Source organism: Drosophila hydei, unplaced genomic scaffold, assembly GCF_003285905.1.
Source record: "Drosophila hydei strain 15085-1641.00,03,60 unplaced genomic scaffold, DhydRS2 tig00008119-arrow-pilon, whole genome shotgun sequence".
NCBI lineage: Eukaryota > Metazoa > Arthropoda > Insecta > Diptera > Drosophilidae > Drosophila > Drosophila hydei.
In genome coordinates, this window is record NW_022045830.1 from 8,254,192 (window position 1) to 8,276,984 (window position 22,793).

The 22,793-nt window shown below is 44.6% G+C and overlaps 1 protein-coding gene across 1 annotated transcript; it reads left to right on the forward strand.

Moving 5' to 3' along the window:
- Positions 1-5,935: 5,935 nt before the first annotated feature.
- LOC111598873 lies at positions 5,936-22,158 on the forward strand. Its single transcript, XM_023314329.2, has 11 exons — positions 5,936-6,134; positions 8,282-8,876; positions 14,358-14,486; positions 14,594-14,865; positions 16,767-16,983; positions 18,103-18,252; positions 18,373-18,516; positions 18,770-19,075; positions 19,438-19,706; positions 19,774-20,062; positions 20,152-22,158. Exons 2-11 carry the CDS (start codon positions 8,777-8,779, stop codon positions 20,505-20,507), a joined length of 2,232 nt encoding a protein of 743 aa, XP_023170097.2. The 5' UTR covers positions 5,936-6,134; positions 8,282-8,776; the 3' UTR covers positions 20,508-22,158.
- Positions 22,159-22,793: the final 635 nt, after the last annotated feature.

Here is a 22,793-nt window from a genome sequence, read left to right on the forward strand (position 1 = left end):
CAATTCGCAAGGGATTTCAGTTTTCAATTAATATACCTTTTCCTGTCCTGTTTGTCTCCGAGTTGTGTTTCATCTTTCAGCTGCCTTTCGGCATGTGCAAACAAATTTGCAAAAAGTTTCTTGGCTGGCAGAGTTGCTGACTTAGTGAGTCCTGTTAGACACATCCTGTCGCCGTCATTGACGCGCACAAAAACTTTCGCTGCATGCCTAAAAAACTACGGCTTACATTCCGGTTAAATGGGCAGGCAACGCACGGAAGCCTCCAAACAGGACACTGCACAGCAAAACTTTTCTTTTTTTTTCTCTCAATCTATCACAACGGTAGCCATCTCTATATATGTGTGTGTGTGCTAATCGCATTGATACCTACACACATGGTGTGCATAGGAGAGTGTGAGTGTGGTGTGAGTAGGGTGTGAGTGGGGTGCGAGTGGCTCCAGGCTTCCGGCTTGCAGTGGCTCTTCATGCTGCCTGTCTCGCATTCTAATGGACATGGCACGCGGCTGAGCCGAGGGCAGGGGACGGAGACCTGAAGGCGCTGCGCGGCGGATCAAAATGAGCTGCAAGCGGAATTTTAAGCAGCCATTGGCAAGCAGCCGACTGGATTATGATGGCCCTTCGCCAAATTTCATTTACTAGCCTGCAGAGTGGAGTAACACTCTCGGGCACTCACTCTCACTGTGCCTAGTCTGTGTGTATGTGTGCGTTGGTGTGAAATCGATGATACCTCTTGGTGCTGTCGACTCACTAGGAAAACCGCGCCCAAAGCAGGAATTTCAATTTGACGCTCATTAGCGGCAATCAGGCACCAAAATTCGCGCACAATGCGGCCGCCGACTCTACTGTCAGGTAAATTCAACTGGTGCAAGTACGTGTGAGTGTACGGCTCATATTGCTCCCGGACCTAATGCCACAACCCGCGCCCCACGCCCCACGCCACGCCCCACATCCGCATCGAGGCGACACGGGCATGTAAACATTTCGCGCGCGGAGAAAGAAGCAATTTTCCGCCTGGCTGCAATAATAACTTCTCGAGTTCAGGAGCTGTCGAGGAGCCGAAAGCAGTCTGGATGGATGCCTCACTTTATGGGCATTATCCCTGAGGCGGTCTACCCCAACAGTTCGTATGTAGGTAAATAAGTCACCCGGTAACTGCAACAATAAATCCTTACCATAATTCCCCCCACTGCGAGGCGCGAATAAGTTTACTTTCGACGTTTCCTGAATTTAACGCAGATTGCGTTACTTACAAAAAAAGGAATTAAAAAATGTAATAATCTCCATTTTTAAATCTCTGGGTCTTTAAACTCAACTGCTTGCTTTATGTTTGGGACAATTTTCCACTGCTTTAAACTGAACGACTCTATTTTTTTTGCTGTAAAACGACTCTGTTAACAATATAAGATATAAGACTTTATAACTTCATTTGGTTTTGAAACCAACTAATGACGCATTGCTGCTACAGCTTGTATAACATTAATTTAGAGCTGTTATAGTAACTATAACGTATAACAATTACCTACATACTGTATAACAACAATTTAGAACATGTATAACAAAGGCTTAACTTCTTTTCTACGTTTGTGGCATATATAACAGCCAAGTCTCTTATTACCTTAGCATGTGCTGCAACCTCTCTATACTACCGCACTCGCATATACTGCAACGTTATATGAGATATACCAGTTTGCAAATATAACATTTAGCGAGTACACACTAGATATGTTCTATGTGTTATATGCATATGAATTCTGTGTTAGAACTGTATTACAATTTTTTTATAGTAGCTTAATATATAAACTCTTCCCACTATTGTATACCAGTTCGTATAACTGAAATTATTCATTTCAACAACCGTCTCGTTCAGCTTACTCCACACGAAAGTTTACAGCTGTTATTCTTGGCACAAGCAGTAGTTTGGGCAATGTTATTTTGCAAGTCATTAGACTTAGGACGTGGATTCTATGTATAGTCAACTGCATTACTTTGTAACTTTTTCAACACTAATATATCATTTTATTTTTCAACACTGTCATTTATTACTTAAGACTAAATATTATTTTTAAATTGATATTTTAAAAAGTTAAAAAATATCTCCCATTTCTGAGCTGTTGCTGCTGAAATACGGAAAAGGAGCAGCTTTGCGGCTTAATTAGATGGGAATTGAAGGCTGGCAACAAGCGACCTGCGGCTAAGCGAGAGACAACGCCAGATTTGTGCTGCTAACGCCTAATGTAGGCGTAATGAAAGGCAGCGAGCATTTCGAGTGGCAGCCGCTGGCTGTGCATCATTCAGATAATCTGAGTTAGACGGCCAACTCAATGGCAACCACCTGCCTGGGTCGAGGGCTTAAATATGCGTGCCAGTTGCCAGTTGCCAGTTGCAAGGACACCTCTGTATCTGCGGTCGGCCGCAGCGCATTCCTAAGCGATTTCAGCTGTAGCCTTGCAGCCAGCTCATCTCTCATGGCTCATAAGCCAGCCCCACTCGAATGCTAATGCACGAGGCCCCATACAAAGTCCACTTTGGCAGCACGTGTAGAAAATTAACAATATCTTTGAGCCAGACAGTTTGGCATGGGATGCCACCAAATGCGGTCGATGCTGAATTATAATTTTACATTCTACAGAGCTGCAGATCTCCCAGCTGGAACTACTAGGCACTGCGCCTAGAGAATCGGGGCTAACTAACTTTCGGTCTATCATCGCCATGGCGACCTCTTCTAACACGCCTACTGAACTGTGTGAATGGCGAGTGTGCGGCTTACGAAGTCTAGACAGTGCTTTCGATTGTCGCCTCATCTGAGGCCAGTTCTAATTTTAGTTGAAATTGATGACCTTGTCTTTTGGCTGCTAAGACCATGACAAAGAAGAATAAACGTTAATAACAGGCAAAGTGGGGCAGAGAAAGAGAGAGAGAGAGAGAGAGAGAGAGAGGAGACAGACAGAGGAGAGAGAGGGGGAGAATAAGTGAGAGAGTGAGAGAGATGAAGAGAGAGAGGGAAGAGCAGAGGGTTAGTAAGAGAGAGAGAAGGGGAATTTGCGTCAATGAGTTTGAATGAGAGAGAGATAGCAAGAGAGAGAATGTATAAGTGGGAGAGTGAGAGTGGGGCAGAGCGAGAGAGAGAAGGAGGGGATTAGTAAGACAGCGACGGAGTTTCAGTAAATGAGTTAGAGAGAGAAAGTGAGTAAGTGAGAAAATGAGAGTGATGGAGAGAGATAGAGTACGAGAAAATAGACAGAAAAAGACAGATATGGGTGAGAAAACTAGAGAGAGAGAGCGTGAGTGAGAACTCTTATGAGAGAGACAGAGAGAGAGAATCATTGAGATAGAAAGGAGACAGAGAGAGGGGGTGACTAAAAGAGATAGATAGATATAGGGATAGAGAGAGAGAGGGGGAGAGAGAGAGACAAAGAGACAGGGAAAACGGAATAGAAAAGAGCAAATGATAAGTATAAAATGAGGCCGAGAACGAGTCAAAAAATGAGAAAGAAATAGAAGAAAAGCAGAAGAAGAAGAGACAGAAAGAAAAATATAAATTGAGAAAATGAAAGAGATACACAGAGAAATTATAGTAGCCGATAGAAACAAGAATGAGAAGAGGCAGAAAAGAATAAGTGGAAGGGAAAGAGAAAGGGCATTGAGAAGCTGCACAATTCTGAAAGCGAACTCAGACTGGCCACGTGCAAGAGAACAACTGGATATAGAATGTATCTATTGCAGCTAAAGCTTTCACTTAAGGGCTAGATCAGTTAGACTGCGCAATTGAAGTGGACTGCAGCAGATGCGACTTATGACAAGCTCCTTGGCTGCACTGCAACATAAATTGCAGTCTGTAGAAGTGACTTTTGTAATTTATTGAGGGTACTTAAAACATCAAATTTCGCAGGGTTCTTCCGGGAAAAGTCGCCTCGTTGCTGCAACGGCAGTCACAACTAAAGTTGTGTTTATATGTTGCTGCTGCTGTTGCTGCTGCTGCATTTGTCTAGGGGACATGAAATGGCTGTCAAAAGAGCTGCACACAAAGCACGAACAAAGGATATCTACGGCGGTCTCCTGCGCTGCAAAGCGAGCGATCCATCAAAACAAAATATTATAAAATGAGCAAGCTTTATTCAACTGCATTTTCCTTTTTATTTTCCTTTTCATTTCCATTTTCATCTTAAGTAGAGAGAGCCAAAGGCAAGCAACAAAATTCATTTCGCAACTGTTGCCACTCTTTGAATATGTCTCCAGCCAACTATATTTGTGCTTAGTTCTATTTTTTCATATTGCAAATATTTTTTATGCCAGATTTAATATTTAATAGTAGTTGCTGCAAAGGTAAATAATTCATTGGTATGCAGAGCCGCAAAGGCAAACAGAAAATGCCGTTGCTAATTTGGTCAATGTTTATTGGCCCAATAAATTAGTTAGGTGAGGCGCTAAATGTTGACACACACACACGCACACTACTATGTCTATTTATATGCCAAAAATAACAAATAATATTAACCAAACACCTATTTGTTAACGATTGTTTGCCTTTTGGCCACTGCAGCAAGCGAGCCTAAATCTCCTTCTTTGAGCAAATAAGAACTTTGCCTAACCAGGGTTAAATGACAAAATAAACTTGCACTTAATATAAATATTGATTTAATTCAAGTGGAAATATGCAAATTCGGGGCTGCAGCCGAAGTGAGCAAAGTTTGGCAAGGGAGAAAAGTGTTTGGATGACGATGAATGGCAAAAATCATAAAGCATTTAAGCCAGCTTAAGAATAATGAAAAATACTTAAACACTTAAGCCTGCTAAATGATACTGTGTTAATCGTGGCTTATCGAGTACGAAAAGCTGAAATTAGTTGAACCAGCTCAAGGCATCGATTGCGGCAGTAAATCAAAAGTCTTTTAGAAGTGCTTAAAATATTCTAAATCATATGTTAAGTGTGTGAGAGAGAGAGAGAGAGCAATGATAATAAATAACAAAAGATATTCAGAGGCATATAGTTTAATTAAATTGAATACTTATTTAACAATCGACTGCTGTTTACCCAGGCAAAAGCATTTGCATGCAAACGCCTTAAGCCTTACCTTTGCAGTGCTTAACGCACGACTCAACCGCAGCATAATACTTTTAAGGCATTTAAGTCTATGTGAATGCACTTACACACACACACACACACACACACACAGACACATATATATATCCATTGGCAAACCTTCGCCTTCGCATGATAAAAGCGCCAGCAACAAGTCGTTACGTCTCGCCTTGACGTGTCCTTGTCCAATCAGAAGCTACACGCGCACGCATTCACAGTTATATATAGACATACATTATCACGTGTGTGTGTGCGTGTGTGTCTGTGTATCTGGTGCAAGTGATAAAAGCGATTCAGTAGCGAATTATGAGGCCAAACTGAGCGGTAAGCATAATCACCTAGCCGCACGCAGAACCATAACACAGCCGTAGGTAGCTTAACACACACACTCATACGCTTACATGGGTGCAAAACGATTTAGAGAGAAGCAGCCTGGCAGTTGGCCACTAATTTACCTACGATAGGCTAAATCAATGTGTTAAGTTGACTGTAAACGTTACATTCGATTAAATGCGGCGCTCGCAGACCAAAAACTCTTGGCGGCGCGGCTCTTGGCACACACAGGCCAGCTGGGCGTGGGGTGAGTGTGTGAGTGGGTAAGGGCACACTGACCTAGATAGCGTAGTTCGTCAGTCGCACTGACTATGACCATCGTTATAGTCTAGTGCGGCACTCTCTTCGAATGCTGTGCATGTTGTCTTCGGCGAAGTGACCTGCCTCAAAGAGAGTATTTCCCTCAGGCCTTCGCTCGGGTCCTGCCCGTCGGAGGCGAAGCTGCTCGTTGGGCTTCGTGCACTCTGCATGCCGATGGGGCCACGATGCCGATTCGTTGTCAGTTCTTCGCCGACAGTCAAATCAAGCGGACGTGTTTCGCGCGTGAATTCTGCTACAGTGACTGAGCCAGAGCTGCCATAGTCCGTGCCTGTCTTCAGCTACGTCTCGGTTACGTCGCCCACGGTAATAGGGGCAGGCGTTAGGCGGTAGGCGGTAGGCGTGGCGTGCGCATCCTCGTGGCAGAAGCCAAAATTTGCACGTGCTTTTAACGTGGCCAAATGTGAGCTATTCCTTTGAGTGCGCGTGTGTTTCGCATTTTGCGGCCAGCTGAAAAAATTTAAATGAGCATTAAAATGAAAAAATATACAAAAAAGGCAGCAGCAGGAGCAAAAAGAATGCTCAAAACTCAGCGAGGCGAAGCACTTAAAATGCACACAGGGCGCACCAGCAACCACCAACCACCAACCAGCAGGCAGCTAAAAGTCCACCCACAGCGGACAAAAATAATGGCTCAAATATGCGAGATTAACAAGAAATTGTCAGCTTCCGCACTTGGCCCCATGATTAGCAAGCGTTAAGCCGGTGCGCCTAGCTCCCAGCCTGGTTAGCAAGTCGACTCCCACGTGACATGCCTCAGTCCCTAACAGTGCCTGTCCCCGTCTCTATCTCCAGCTCTGTCTCTGTCTCTGGACATGTGTGTGTGTGTAGCTTTATTTCAATTTTGTCGCCCGTTTTAGCTGAAATAAAGCCATTTCTGCGACCACTGGGCCACGGACCACAGTCCCGCCACGGCCTCATTTCCTATTGTGCTAAATGACAGTGGAGAAATTGTGACACAGATACAGACATGTGTAATGCGAACGTGTCTGTGTGCACCCACACTCACACACACACACACACACACACACACACACACTTTGGCACGCACAGCAACTTTGAAGTGGAGCAGAAAAACTTTGGCTTCGGCTCGCATCATTAATCAAATGTCGAGTACGCAGCAAGTTGCAACTGCTGGCCCATGCCTCCACATGGCTTCTGTCTAAATATGATAATTGAATCACTGAATATATAAGAAATGCCAAAAACAGTTGCTGCCCATCCATCCAATCATCTATTGCCAGTCAAGAATTCTGATTTGCTGCCAACACTTTGTCAGTTGCCAAGGCTGCAGACGGGTCCGAGTCGTAATTGCTACAGCCTTCCGGCAAGCTGTCGTATCGTCAACTAAATGTCGTTCCCTAATGAGTGTATATGACATAAACATGCAAGCCAGTGTGTGTGTATGTGTGCGCGTGTGTGTGTGCCTGTTTCTGTTGTTATTAGAAACCCTTTTAGAATTGTTGAAAATTGATTATGTTTACAATTTGCTGCTTGTAGTTGCGCGCATCCTTAAAATGTGTCCTTGAAACAGTTGCCTAATGAAAAGCAAGCGACAGTTAACAGTATTTGCTTATCAACTTAGCTTGTGTAAGTCTGTGTGTGTGTGTGACAATTTTAATTGCAAATACTTAGCAGCAGGCGTTAGGGGGTAATGAGGCGTCGAGCTTGTGACACACTTGACAGACATTTATTAAGCTCGAATGAATTTTAGTCAAATTCAAATTGGAATTCTCAAGCTAAGCTTGTTGGCAAATCGTTCCCTGTTCGGCTGACAATTCGCTTTGCTTGTCAAAGTAAACTATTTGTATTAAAGTGCCGCACGCAGCACAATTGCCAGCCATTGAAGGCAAATGCGCCGCTTGATGGATGGGCCACAAGTGATATGCTAGCTGGACAGGCGACACGTGGCCAGCAATCGGATTACGCTGGCCAAGTGGTGCTTTGTAATTGTGGAGCGCGCGGAAAACTGTTTTTAAGCGATCCGTTAATGTCACTGCGATTGGCATATGGTTGCCGGGGCGACAGGCTGCGCGGGTGGTGGCAGGCAATCAATGTGGCTTTTGTTTCACGGAGTTGACCCAGCGGCAAATTGTGAGCTCCAAAGGAACGAAATGAAATTTTAATGCGAAAAAGTGCAGTTAACGCCGCCAGCAGCCGCGTGACAATTGAGGATTCGATTTTTTTCTTTGTTGACACAGATTTGCATATGTATAAGCGACACACACTCACGCACACACACACACACAAACTGTCACAGTCACATTTTGATGTGCAGCATAGTGTCGCGAGTTGTGTGGGCGGGGCCATATTGTGTTGTCACTGGAGAAGTGGCAAGTGCATAGTTGTAGTCCTCCTGCAGGATCGTTGCCGCTGGCAGTGGTTATTCGGGTGGTTGAGTGGTTCAGCACATTCAATTTGATTACACACTTGGCAATCTCGCTGGCTGGCTGGCTCTGTGTGCATTTTATTGATCGACATTTGGTGGCTGTGAGCGCTTCTCGCTCTGAATTGATAATAAATGCGAAATCGTTTTTTGTGGCCCAGCAGCAGAGAAATTGTGAAATTCGCGCACTTCCTGCAACGCAAGCAACAAATGTGAAAACAAAGTGCCAACAAATCAGACGAAAGGACGCATCCAAACGAAAACCCTCAACAGTAAAGAAGAAGAGCAAACAGGATAACGCCGGCGGCAGTGCAAATCGAATTCAACTGTCCCCTAGTGCAAAACGCTCAACGAAATCCAAAAAAACACATAACAAAAAAGCAAGAGCAGAAAAACAACTAACAGAAAATCAATAAAACAAATTTGTGGAACTGCCGATTGGCTTAAACGCAAAGAAAAGTCCATGCAAAACTCGATACGTGCAGCGCCACAACAGCAGTGCGGCAATTCGTGTGTGTGCAGCCTGGCCAAGAGGCAGGAGCGTGTGTAATGCCGGAAGTGGATGCCGGTTAACGCCAGTCGCATAGCAGCCAAAGCCAAGCCAAGCCAAGCCCAGCCAGCCCGGCGGCAACTGGAGCCCAGGCTCAGCTCGCAGGATAATGGATTATACGCAGGCCAAGTGTTTAATGCTATCCTTTCTGTGCGCCCTGAGTGCGGCCAGCGCCGAAGGCGAAATAATATTTCGCATCGATCCCTTGGGTAAGCGGCATCTGACTCCAGTCAAATCAAATCATATGTTAATTAAGTAGCCTTATGCGATTTGCCAACTTATCATTGATACAACAAGTAAATTGGATAAGGATAACGTGAGCGAACTGCTGAATTAGAGCAGCGAATGGCATCTCATTACCCATACAGACCCACTCCCACACACACACACACACAAACACTCTCTCACATATTATGCTGTTAAGTATGTTAATAAAATTTCACAAATGCGAAACAACTCTGGGATAAGGAAAACATGTCGCCATATCCGGTCCTGGCTGTCCTGCTTGCCGCTCCCTCCTGCATGCCACAAATATAACTGTCATTTCCCCAAGGTCCTTAAATCTATTCATTTACATACTGCGTAAGCACATGCCAACTGAATGTAAATTCTCGCGGCGTGCACATGCTCTGTGCAAGTCCTCTAGATTCTGGCTGTCTTGCTGTGTACTTGGGGCCACTCGCCGACTTAAAAGTGCTGGCTCTACGAAGGTAATTCCATTCGAGGCGGCCGGCTTTATCTAATGTGCATACAAATGCGTCGTATGAGCAAATATTTCATTGCCCAACAGATAAAGCAAAACTCTCAGCGCGAGCTCATCAAATTTATGCTCTCAATTACGCAAAGTAATGTCTGTTCCGGGAAATTTTAGACCCCCCACGTCACTTGTCGCTGTGTACGAAAAAAAAAAACAGAGTAGAAGAATGTTTTTTATATAAATTTACTTTATAACTTGATGCAGTGCGTCCACAAAGCACGCGCTCTGCTCATGCCGTGAGTGCAATCTGTTGTATTCCGACAGATTTCGGGTTGACAAGAATGTCAAAAGTGAGTTAAGTAAGCATGTACATACATACATACAGACATACATATTTATAGGTGAGTATGTGTGTATCATTTATGTATGTATACGTAATTTCCCTCATGGCTTCCATGCTGTTCGGCTGTCCAGCTGTCCAGCCGCACATGGCACGGCTTTCAGCTCAGCCATCCATATATGACAAAACAGGTTCATAAATTTTGTTTTTGTTTCCGGCGCGCTGCAGAGCTTAAAGATGGATAAGCGGCGGACGGATGGAGATGTGCAAAGTTTTCGCAAAGTATTAAAAAAGCTCGTAAAATGTCATAAACTTTTGTTTCCTCAGGATTAGACCGGGGTCCACTACAAAACCCGAGCTGAAAACAATGCCAGCGTCAGCGAAAAGGGAAAATATTATGTCTACATTTCACAATTTACTTTTATCCATTCTCACTTTTGTCTGTGTTCCTCTTTATTTTCGTTGTGTTCGTTCCCGGTTTCCTGCACAATTCTTTAATGAACGACTTACTTCCGCTGAGCTATGAATTAACAAGCATCAAATTTGGTCTTAGCGTTATTTTATAGTCAGCGGAAAGTGAAAATCATTGCATTAGAGAACTCTGGGATAATATTTAGCTTATTCAATGCGCAGAGCTTGAAATGGATTTTATTATTGCACTCATTTGGGCTCTGATGGCCCGAAACTGTTTCGCAATCGACCTTATTGGGCCTCTCCAAATATGGATGAGCAATATTAAATTTCATTTAATTAGATTTATTTGCACAGCACACAGAATTGACTGGGCGCCAGCCATAACAGATACATATCAAGTTTTATTGGTTCGGGACCGCAGGACAAGAATGTCGCAATCCCGATACGGCCCCGGGGCTTTGTTCGACAGCGTTGGCTGTGGCACATTCCCATTTATTAAGCAAGTCGAATGGGACAATAAAATATGGAAGTTACAAGGCGAGCGGGACGACACAGACTCAGGCCCAAAGAAGGAAATCAACACAATTTTTGCATGAGCATCAGAAGGAGGAAAACAGGACAGCGGCAACATCAAAGCCAGCTACTGCCAGACCCGGACAGATGAGCACGAGCTCGAACCGGGAGCCCACGCTGAAGCTTCCAAGTACATGGGAATAAATCAAAACAAATCAATTTCTTCTGCCCCATTGACTCGGCAACTCCCGATGACAGTTGCTTGCTTTTTGTCTTTTTTTTTTGCGTTCCACATCGAATCCCGCCGGCTTCGCAGCCATTCAATCGCGCTTTGGCTGTCCCAAAGCAGCGACTTGGCTGTTGACATTGCCAGTCCAGGGAGAATGGATTCAGGCAGCGCACAGCAAATAGTCGAGACAACTAAAGAGGGGCTAACGGAATGCCTGATGCCTGATGCTTGATGCCTGATGTCTGATGGCTGACGTCGCACAAGCAGCTTCACTGATATTTGGGAATTGTCGAATCTAAAATAAATTGTCTATGCACCCACACACATGCAAGGCGTTGCACAATCACACATATATATCCCATAAATATCCCATCTCAGCGCAAGCTGGATCGGTAAATTTGTGCTGAAATGTTCAGCGCAGCATCAGAATCAATCATTGCATAGTAAATATGCTTTGAGAATTACTGAGCATCATTTGTTCTGCCAGCTCAGAAGACGAAAAGTCCCTAAAGAAAAGAGTTTCCAATTCAGCAGCTCAACTCAGTGAACAGCAGAAAAGAAACAACTTTAGAGCAAATCAGCTGCATTTTGGCCAAATAGTATTTACTAAAGTGAAGCTACGCGAACTATATATAATGTATATATGTATATATAATGCTCTATAAATCAAAGTTAAGTCTCTACTAAATTTTTTATTGCACTTTCTGGTACAAGGGTAAATTGTGTGTCCTTTCTATAAAAAATAGTTCGGGCCTAGCATCATTAGTCACAAGAGACCAAAAGTATTTACTTTTACCTTTTTTTTTATTTTTCATTTTTCACTTGATGTCGTATGTAGGCCAAATGGTCGACGACCCAGTTGGCTCTGTCAATAATACATTAGTCGATGAGGCACACTGAACAACTAAGCACAGATTGTTTTAGGCTCCTCATGATAAGGTAAAACAAAAAATGCTGCTGGCTGCTGCATTTGCTTTAAAAAAGACTGCAGAGTACATTAGAATCAATGTGCCGACATAATCTCATACATATATGAGGCACATATATAAATATTCAATCTTTATCTTCTTTGAAGCAAGCGCTCCGCTTGCAGGATGGAACTGCTGGGATTGAGAGGGTAGGCCATATACACATATATATATTTAAATTATTCATAAGTTTGTAAAACGATGCGGTTCACATGTGGAAAAGAGGCGCTCAGCTACACACACATACGTTACACGCCCGCATACAAATTTCGACCGAGTTGCTTGGGAGTTGGAGCAAATTTCATGGCCGACAGTTTTCCGTCACTTCACGCCGTCCGGGTGGCTCGTAAAACGTCGGTCGGGCTTTAAGAGCGCCGCCTCAGCTACGGGCATCTGTCTGGAGCGCTTTCAATTTCGAATCAAATAAAAAGTTTCCCAAAAAATGCGCCATCATCCAGCAACTACTGGTCGGCAAATGGAGACCGGAGTATACAATATATATTATATATATGTATAGAGTTTATATATATGTATATCCATATTGAATGACTGTTCTGGGGGCATACCGCAAGGTCAAAGGGACCTTTGTTTTTTGCTTTTATTATTGCATTTTCAATTTAAGCAACCCGCTGAACAGACTTTCACTTTAAAAGGTAAACTTTTCAGCTTTGCTGGCCGTGGTTTTGTGAAGGGGAGGCAGGATTTTATGGCCGAGCGCAAAGCGAACTTTTATTCGGATTCGCTCCATGCCAAAGTGATTCGATTGCCGAAGTCAAATGGCAACAATAAAAACTTCAGAGACTTTCGCTTCCGGTCGGCAACGGCCAACACATTGAGTCAAGGACTAGCGGAACCATTTGCAAGTTTCCCCTAGACCAGAACACCAGCTGTAAAGCCATAACAATTAAATTAATGTACCGCCAGCTGGCACAAGTGTACAATATCAGAGATATGAACAGCGAGTGCTGTGGGCGATTCCAATAGCAATGCGCTTGCGAATAATCTAAAGTATTAAATTATTAAATTCGGTTTACATATGAAAGATTGAGCTCAAACCAGAGTCGAGCGAAAAAGAACTCTCAATTCAACTAACTGGCCTATCTATCTATCTGCCCTACTAATGTGGCCCACTTGCATCCGTGCGATAGGCGATTGGGCGGTCAGACTAGGGACACGAAATTTATTGTCACGGGGCGGTGCCCTGCCATTTGGCTATTTGGTCAAGGGCCAGTCAACGTATTTACTATATATATATATATTTGTAGACCCTATATACTCTATCTAGAAATAATTACAAGCTGCGGTACGCTGGGCTCATGTTGCCAGAAGCGAAAACGCGCCATTTAAATATAATTTATGGCTTGCAATATAAATCAGTCGGCAGTGGGCAGTGGGCTGTTGGTAGTTGGCTGGTCGGCAATCCGCATTGGGCTGCAATATCCTCAATCTCAGTGTCTTTGGCATCCTTGTGCTGGCTGTCACGCCCCTGCCAAGGGCAGTCATCAAAAACAAAACCAATTCGCACGCGCAGCACCCCAAACTCATTAGAGCTGAAATGCCCCGGCGAGAAATGAACGGTAACGGCTAAATTATATTCCATGTCCGAGACGCAACCAGACAACGCCCCCTTCAACTAAATACATATATATATATAAATGGATCTATATATACTAAAGTTTCGGTATTTAAATTGCTCAGCTGACAAATTGTCGATTTCATTTAGGCATTTGAAACATTATGGCAAATTGTCGGAAATTGATTTATTGCAGCAAACTAATTGAAAGCCCAGCGCCATATACATGACCTACATCAAGTATATATATACTTATATATATATATAAGCAGCTTATGAACCACATGTATATCTAGACATCAGCATTACTGCGTCTTCAAGACACTTGCTGCTTTGGGCAAAGGCATAAACAACAGAAGCGAAGCAAGCAAAATATTTACCAAGAATTTTGTTTAATTTGGCATGCAACTCCCTAGAGGAAGCGAAGGAATTCTGGCGCGCTAAAAATGTGCACTTGGCGCCTCGCTTGAAGTGCGGAAACGCATTTTAACACCAAGCGCTCGCCACGCCTAGGAAATTGCTTCAGCTACTTGAAGGCTTTTGGCTCCTGCTTGAGCTGTTTGGCTTTGCCAGTGTCAGGACTTCAGTGCCGACTGCTGTTAGCTCAGGTGTTTCTTCACAGCATGGACTCCAGTTAACTTCCTGTGGAACCCGCCTCGCTGTCTGTTTTAATTTAGTCAGCTACTTAATATGGACCGAGCCCAGCGGCAGGAACTCTTTGTGGAATAATGTCATAAATTGCATTCTACGATCAGCTTAAAGCGAGTTGACTTAATTTAATTGAATATCGGCGCGTAATGAAATATATAATAGATTAATTAAATTTTAATTAATTATATAGGTAATCAATTATTTTAATGCAATTTTTCTTCTCCTGTTTTTTATGTGTCTCGCTTAATGGCAATGGAAATGTTGCTGTTTTAACAACTGCTCTGCACACCACGTACTGCCAACAGCTCTTTTATCGGCCACACTGCGCACATATCAGAAGGCGGCCTGTGATACGGATCAGGTGGTAATTGCGTGCCCGCGCGGCACCAGCATTTCAATTGAATTTGCCCAGTACAACAAGTTCGTGGCGAAAGGTAAGTGTGCGCTTCACTCTCGGGGCCCCCGGAGGGCCATCTCCGAGTCATTTATTCTTAACACGTCGGCCGCCATTTCGTGCTTTATTTTGCCTCCACTTGTTCAGATGGCTACAGCATTGAGGAGTTGTGCCCCGTCACCGGCACCGTGAAGCCCGAGATACGTGGCAAAGCCAAGCATTTGCTGCGTGGCTCTATCTTTGGATCCAGCACACAAAAAGTGCCCGCGAATCGCTATGTAAACAACGGCTACGCCATTGCCATGGAAGTTCCAAGTAGCACCACTGGACCGAACGGACCCATTACCGAATCTTCAACGGACGATGCTCAAAAGGTCGAAAGCTCTTCTGAAAACTGCATGTGGCCCAATGCTCTTCAGGTGAGTGCGGACAATGCCAATAAACATCCATTTCTGAGAGAAGTCAATTCCAACATGACATGGCATGGCAACAATTAAAGCGCTCTAGAAGACAATAGCAAATTGTCTATTGAAAACGGAAAATGACTGTTTAAGTGGGCTTAAATTGTAAGCGTTGAAGACTAATATATTTAATACCATGACTTGAGTTAGTAATTCAAAGAATATCGTTTAGTCGAGAGCACTTGAGCTGCTTTCTATGAAATTGTTTGCCATGCCAAAATTCATTTGGGTCTGTTGTAGCTAACGTTTAACGGTTAAGTGAATGTCGTTTTAAATTCCACTTGCTTGTTTTTAAAAAAGGGATAAGAAAATTCGTTTGTCCGCATTCCGAATAACGCTTCCAATTCATTAAGCAATTCAGTTGGCTTCCCCAACATCTGAAGGCATCCTTTGAACCCAAAATGAATTTAAATTTGAAGCAAATTCAAGAACATAGAAAACAATACGAGACAGTTGGATTCATTTCATTTCATTTCATTTGATTTCGTTTTTAATGTTCTCCTCAATCTGACAGTAGGAGCTACATGTAGGGCCCCAAATGAATAGCATGCGAACCGCTGAGAAATGCTACGAAAAACATTGACGAAGGCCAAAAGTTGCCTTTGTGTGTCAGGCAAAGTCAATGCGCTGTCTGGCCCGTCGGCCAACCCGCTGTGCTAGCCAAGATGCCTTCGCGTCCCATGGGGCATCATTAGGCTGGGCCGGGTCGACCAGCAAACCCAAAACTTTCTGCTAAGCAGCGCCAACATGGCGCTAAAAATGGCTACCGCAGCAAATAATTTCTCGCATCGTTTTTGTCTCCATTTTCCAGCCATTGTTCACAGAGCTGTTTTTGTTGTTCATCGCTCGTTGTTTTAGTATCTCCCTCCCTGTCTCTCTGTCTCTCTATCTCTTTTGCTCTCTCTCTCTCTCTCGCATCCGCTGTCGGTCCTCAGGGTGTTGTCACTGTCGCTGCCGTTGTTATTAAATTTTGTGACGACTCGTCCAACGGCTGACGCTGCCAAGCAAATCTAAACCTGCTGTCAGTCTGCTGTAGTAGGCCCCATCTATTCGCCTGTCCCCTTGTCCGTCTGTCCGCCTGTCCGCCCATGCTCATCATCCTCTCGGCGCTGTCAACACAAGATAGTGAAAAATAACTTGAAAATAAACAGTTTACATTCACGCTACGGATTACCAGGCAGCATTTGTGCGATATACGCAGCCAGACGTGGCCATTTTTTGTGCTGGCCTGGGCACTGGACGTGCTTGTCAGCCGGCTGTAACTCTAAATAGAACGATGAAAAAATTGCTAATAGTCAAGAGACAATGCAGCTGTTGATTGAATAGATGCCATGCAGATGATGGACAACAACTTGTTTGCATATAATGGGCATAACAAATGGATCAACAATGTTTCGCTATCTTTTATCCGACGTGGAATCACACATAACAGAAGTCCATGTGGAGACAGGGCTGTTCATTGAAATCGCAATAGCTCGTCTTGTTTTCAAAGAGACTAGAAAAGTAAGAACACTTTAGATATATTGCATCAGTTGAGTGGGTCTCTGCTGTGCATGGCACAGCCTCTTAGCGACTTCTATCATAACATCATGATATTTAGGAAACTAAAAAGGCAAACAGAAGTGGAAACACTTCAATTACATATTTAATGCAAATATTTTATTTCAATTTGTAAAAGTTTACAATTTCCGCCCAATTCCTGAGCTCGTTCACTTTTCAGCTTCTTCTGTTTGCACACCAATGCGACAAGTAGGAAAAACGAAAGAAAAATAAAAAATGGAAGAGGAAATCAAATTGGAAAACTAAATTGCAACTGATTTTTCGTTCTGTTCTCTCCCACCTTTGTTCTCTGCTCACAGTACTCGCTGCTGCAGAATGTTGTGGAAGCCTGCCAGAAGAAGAAGCACTGCAAGTTCCACGGCTCCCCGCAGTTCTACGGATTGGGCGCCAGTGGAGTGGGCGATTCATCCGGCACCAGCAGCTATCACAGCAGCACGGCCAGCTCCAATGCAATCAGCAGCGACCCCTGCCCCAAGCGCAGGAAAATCGTCGAGATCGCCTACAAATGTCGCCCATGTAAGTCAGTCAGCAGCTGCAGCGCAAATTTTGTTTAATTTGGTTGAATTTATTGGGCGTACAATGGCACACGTAAAATGGCTAACAAATTCCGCACTGTACAGCAGTACAGCAGTAAAAGCATAACAACGGGGCAAACTGAGCTGAACAATCTCGACTCCCGGAATCGACACATAAACGTCCAGCCGAATGAGTTGAACGAGAGTTCGAGAGTTGGCTGCATCCGGACTTTAGTTTTTCGATTGGGCAGGGACTGGACACGGCCGTGTGTGTGTGTGCAGCAAAAAGGTCCTCGTCCTAGGGCATGACCCGAAAGCACACAGTGCCGATGTTTTGCCAAACAAATACTATTACAGGCAAAGGCATAGACTTGGACACGGACACAAACACAAACACGGACACGGACACGGACCCGAACATGGAGACGACTATGGGGACGGGATTGGGGCTCTACCATCCAGACAGCCAGTTTACCGAGCTGTTGTGCGTTCCAAAAATTCAGTCAGGTGGAATGGAAGCAATGGCACACGGGCGGGTATTGACTAGCACTAAACAGCAGTTGGCGGGCTTCGCCTTCCCAAGGCGTGTCCAGCTGCCGAGGGGCAAGGAAGCGTGTCGAACCGGTAGTAACTCTGCCAACAGCGGCATTGCCTTGTGGCAGTACCAGTCCAATCGCATTTGCACGTGCTTTGTATAACTTGAAAAACATCGACGATACAAAATTAAGTTTCCGCGCCGTGTTTGGCGCATGGCCCCAGTACATAAGGAGGGGCAGCTCGCTGGCGAGCTTCAAATTTCAACAAATGCTATGCCCCATTATCGAATATGTACATGTATACATTTGGAATTCAGCATTGTAGTCGATGCTGAGGCTACCATAATGAGGCATGGCAGCACAGCAGGAACTGTCTGAGCTCGTGACTTTCAATAACAAAGTTCTGAGTCATTGATTATCTCAATCAGCAGCGTATTATTATGACAATTGGATACGCAGCTCCTGGGGCAGACGCAGTGGCTTAGATAAAAGAAAAGCAATGAACTCATCTGATTAAATAAAATTATATGTAAAGCTTCATAGATAGAGCGGAGCCTGTTGGCTGATGCCTTTTCGCTTTGCAGATGAATTCCGCAGCAAGGTGGCCTGCCACAACGATGTCGCACAACTGGAATGCAACCCGTACTCGCGCATTGCCGTTTACAGTGCCAGCTTTGGACGCACAGAATATGAGAGCATTCAGTGTCCCCAGCCGCAAGGGGTCCGTGAGGAGAGTGAGTATTATGGAGATGGTGACCAACCTGCGTTTGAGTTGTGGATTGCATCAATCAAGACAGCGTGATCCTTGGCCCGCCCGTGCTCTAACTACTTTTTCTATCTCTGGCCTTTAATAGCATGCCTTGCCTCATTCGCCACGGAGACTGTGATGCAAATTTGCCATGGACGAAGGCGGTGCAACCTGGCCGCTGATGCGAATACCTTTGGGACTCCGTGCCAGAAAAACTCGCGAATGTATCTGAAGGTTGTTTACACATGCGGTAAGTAGGTCGTGGGAAAAATCAAGGGGCGTTTGCTTCTGCCACTCAGAATGATTTAGGGCGCGCCTTTGTTGGCGCATCACATCGCATCGCGTAGCGTAGCTTCGCCTCCCATCCCTACGCATCGCATCGTATCGCGCGTCGGGACGCAAGATTGATGCCTGGTGCTTGGTGCGTCCGACCCTCCGTTACCGGTGACTTGGCCGCATGATTTATGTTGCTCGTTTGGCTGCTCTATGTCTTTGTTCCACAGTGCCGAAGCAAGTGTTAAAGGAGAGCAACGAGTCCGAGGTGGAGGCTGACGAAACGGAGGACTTTGAGGGCGACATCAACGACCTGTACGACGATGAGCTCATCTACAAGGAGTCGGAGGCCATACCCAAACTATACAGTAATATCACAAAAACAGCGAGAGGCAACGCAACTGGCGGCGTCGGACCCGCTGCCAACTCCAATCCAGAGGGCATTCACACTGTAACTAACGGCTCACTGGACGCAGATGCGGATGGAAGTGGCGTCAATCCGGTGATGACACACAGTGCCGACTTAAGTCTAGAGGGTAAGTCTCTCCGACTTGACCTGAATGTTAGGTTGCATTGGGCAATAATAGAAAATACAAGTCACAAGCCATCCCACAGACCGGATCTGCTGAGAGGTGAAGTCTGGGTGGGGCCTTTTGAAAAACAGTCTCGAAATGTAGGCGTAATCCCACAGGGACTCAATGTCACTAAGGACCACGCAAACATTTTACAAATGCCAAATCTTATTCACAAACAAGACGGCTTTAAATTCAACTGAAATTTGAAAATGAAATGGAGCTGGGACTTATGTTGCTCTTTTTAGGCAAATCCTTGGCTCAACTTGACTCGACGAATTTGAATTTTTCTTTTTATTAATACAAAAGATTTCCCAACTTTACAGATGACCAGCAGCGTCTCTATTTGTATCTGTTAATTGCCGGCTCGGTCGGCGTGCTCTTCTCCATTGTGATTGTGGTCACGCGGCTGTTGCTGCAGAAGAGACGAATGGCCAGTGATACCCACTCCAACTCCTCCACCAAAGGGGGCACTAGTGGCGGCCTGGGCGACGAAACGACTATTCCAAGCGGCTTTAACGACACAATTTCCGAGATAGACGCCGACATTGACCTTACCACTTCGATACCACTGCCCAGCGTATCAAAGAACGAGGTGGGTAACATTACTCATCGCTAACCAGTGGTCAATGCCATCTGTCATCTGTCATTGAACACTGCAGAACTACATCACTTACGCGCCTGCCAGCAGCCTGTATGCCAGTCTAGCGCCCAGCCAACTGTCAACAGTTGGCGGACCCTGCGCGGCCTCCGCTTTGATGCCCAATCCCATGCTAATAGGCGCCCGCCAGTCACCGGATCTCATAGGCATTGCGCCCAGCACATATGTAGCTACAAGCAGCGCAGGCAGCGCACCTTCAGCACAAGCCCCTATGGCTGGCATTCTGGCACCGGCTATTGTAATTGGCGCAAAAGGACCTGGCGTAGCTTTGCCTGGTAGTAGTGGCATAAGTAAGTATCTTCATTAGTCTAAGCTCGCTGCTAGTTGGCTTTGCTTGTTGGGGCACGGTTCGTCAAGTTTTCGATGCGTGTACTTGCAGATACCATGGTGCCTATTACATCACTGACCCAGTACACAACGGCGCCCACCATTCGTGGTGGGTATATCATTAATACGGAGGGCATGAGCGTTGTTCAGCGGCCGACCAACACGCCGACGCCGCCGTCCTCTTTAGCCAGCGGCTCCCCGTCACATCCACAAGCCCAACAGACACCGACTACATCGCCCCTGGCCATGGCCACATTAAGTCATGTGCCTGCCGGTGGCACATCAACATTGCGTCGCACAAAACCCGGTACGGCGGCTATGCTACATCCGCAACTATCCTATGATGGCACAGCTCCACGTACTCTTTCAACTGGCTTACCAGTAAGCTCACAATTCTATTACGGATGACCAACCATTGCGGACAGCGAGCCTCACGTATATACCACAGCCATCAACGTGACCTCCCCAAACGTCCATAGCTATACCAGACAGAGTGGGACAGGTGGTCAGACAGAGTCCCTGACTGGCTCCGATTCAGACGCAGCTCATGTGCCGGCATCCGGACCCTAGCCACAAGTCGACAATGGGTCAACAGTACCCTTGGCCGCTGCTAGCATAAACGACAATACAAATCTACAGGGGAATGACCTAAGCCCAGAGCCCTCCTCTCAGAGTCGGAAACAACAACAGGTGTGTACGGAGTAGATGGCTCTTAGAGTCGGGACAACAAAGGTTGGCATCTGTTTTTAAAATATATGTATGCATAACTGTACTTAAATGGACGAGCTTCCTGTAACTGTAACTGTAAATTACTAATGACTGGAACGGACACATACGCATACTTGCACAGTCCTAGGTCAGTACACAGTAGGCGTCATCATATAGAAAATTTAGGCTTCTGTAATTTGTAGGTTAAGCATTTAAGTGTTTGTCTGCAAAGAGCTCTCCATGTGAGCGCGTGAATGGATCAGTAAATGTAAGCCACATACGTGATATTTCATATATCTACGGGAAAATATTTTGGGCACAATTTGATTTTTGTTTTTTAATTGCTTTGCCCACAATGTTTAATTACCCAGTCATTGCCATGGCAACGGAACCTAATTACACATTAGTTAGAATTTGCTCATACGATGCTCCAGTTGAGCAGTCAAGAAACAGACGCCAGACATTGGCTTTGGCATCGGCATCGGCATCGGCATCCGCATTGCCATCCGCATCGACATCATTAAATTATGCGGTTCAACCATACAAATGAAAACAAATTGCGTGAAGCTCATTTAATGTTATCAATAATGTAAACGCACGCATAAATATAAGCACACAAATGCCATGAATACATAGCTCCAACAGGCTCAAGCGTGCAACACATATATCAAGGATGCGAAAGCAACAACAAAATGCCCAAAGTCGTTCGCAAAGGCAAAACTAATGGGTTGTCCGCGCGGAGTACTGGCACAGGAACAGAGCTCCAAATATGTTCATACTTCTATTCATGTGTATCTGTGTGTATGTGTGCGTACACACACACCCTCATAAATTTCATGATATTCCCATTTCCGTACCAAAAGGAATCTTCATAATTGTCCGCACCTATGAGAATGCGACTGCGGGGTGTGTGTTCAACAAGACAAAAGCATCGAGAGGAGGGAGAGAAGGAGAGATATATTTTGTAACGTGTGTGCGTGTGTGTGCTTTGTTTTGAACGACGAGCCTCATAAATGCTTTATTGGGCGGCTTATCATAGCGAATAGGGCTTGTAGCGGTAGGTGGCATCATAACTCAGCCATGTCGTACCACTTGTCGTATGAGCGATTTCGGTTGTGTGCATAATTCAGTGCTGTGTATTTCGGATTAATGCGCTACAAATGGATGAGCGTAATTAATATCCGGCATCGAATAGCTGTACCTATGGAGCACAGCAAGCTTCTGGCCAGCGGGCTAATGAATTGCTGCTGCGTGCCAAGGTAGGCAGGAACTATCAAAATGTGTATATATATTTAGGCGTGTGTGACTGAATGTATGAATCTGTGTGAATGTGAAGGCCAGTAGAGAGCTGCTGCAGACAATATTTTAAGAAATAGTCATAGACTCGTGTGTTTTCCATTTACAGATCTATTTGTGTGTACCACTTACTATGTGTACCATATGGATGTGTTTATGTAAAATTGTTTTCGGTTTGTGTCATTTCTAGTTGTTTCTCTTTGTTAAAGTTGACGTTATTGTTTCAAATGTCAAGTGCCTTCCTAATTAGTAACTAAGTGAGTACATTTACATAACTTGGAGAGCATCCAATCAACGTGTATATAAGCAGTACTAAATATTACTACCAAATATATATACATATATATATATATATATATATCTAGATATATATATGTGTACATCTATAGTCCAAATACAAAACGATTCACGTTCTAAAATAGTCTCTCGTCCCCCAATTAGCCAAAGTGTATATAACATATAGAAGGAAAGCATTCCGGAAAATCGAACAAAATGAAGCAAACAAATAGAGCGAACAGCTGGCCACAATCAAAGTACAGTTGCATCCAAAAGGACCAAAAATTTAGGCAAAAACAACAACAAAAACAAAAGCTTGAAAAAATCAAAACTCAATTTGCTAACTAGCAATTTGTTAGCATTCGCTTTGGTATTGTTCTTTTGGGTCTCTGCGGTCTGTGGACATGTGGTTCG

Bases quoted from the DNA above. Each gene is read 5' to 3' on its own strand.
- LOC111598873 (XM_023314329.2), top strand. From the start codon at position 8,777: ATGGATTATACGCAGGCCAAGTGTTTAATGCTATCCTTTCTGTGCGCC. The intron at 16,984-18,102 runs GTAAGTCAGTCA...TTCGCTTTGCAG, and splicing joins CGCCTACAAATGTCGCCCAT to ATGAATTCCGCAGCAAGGTG. The intron at 18,517-18,769 runs GTAAGTAGGTCG...TTTGTTCCACAG, and splicing joins GAAGGTTGTTTACACATGCG to TGCCGAAGCAAGTGTTAAAG.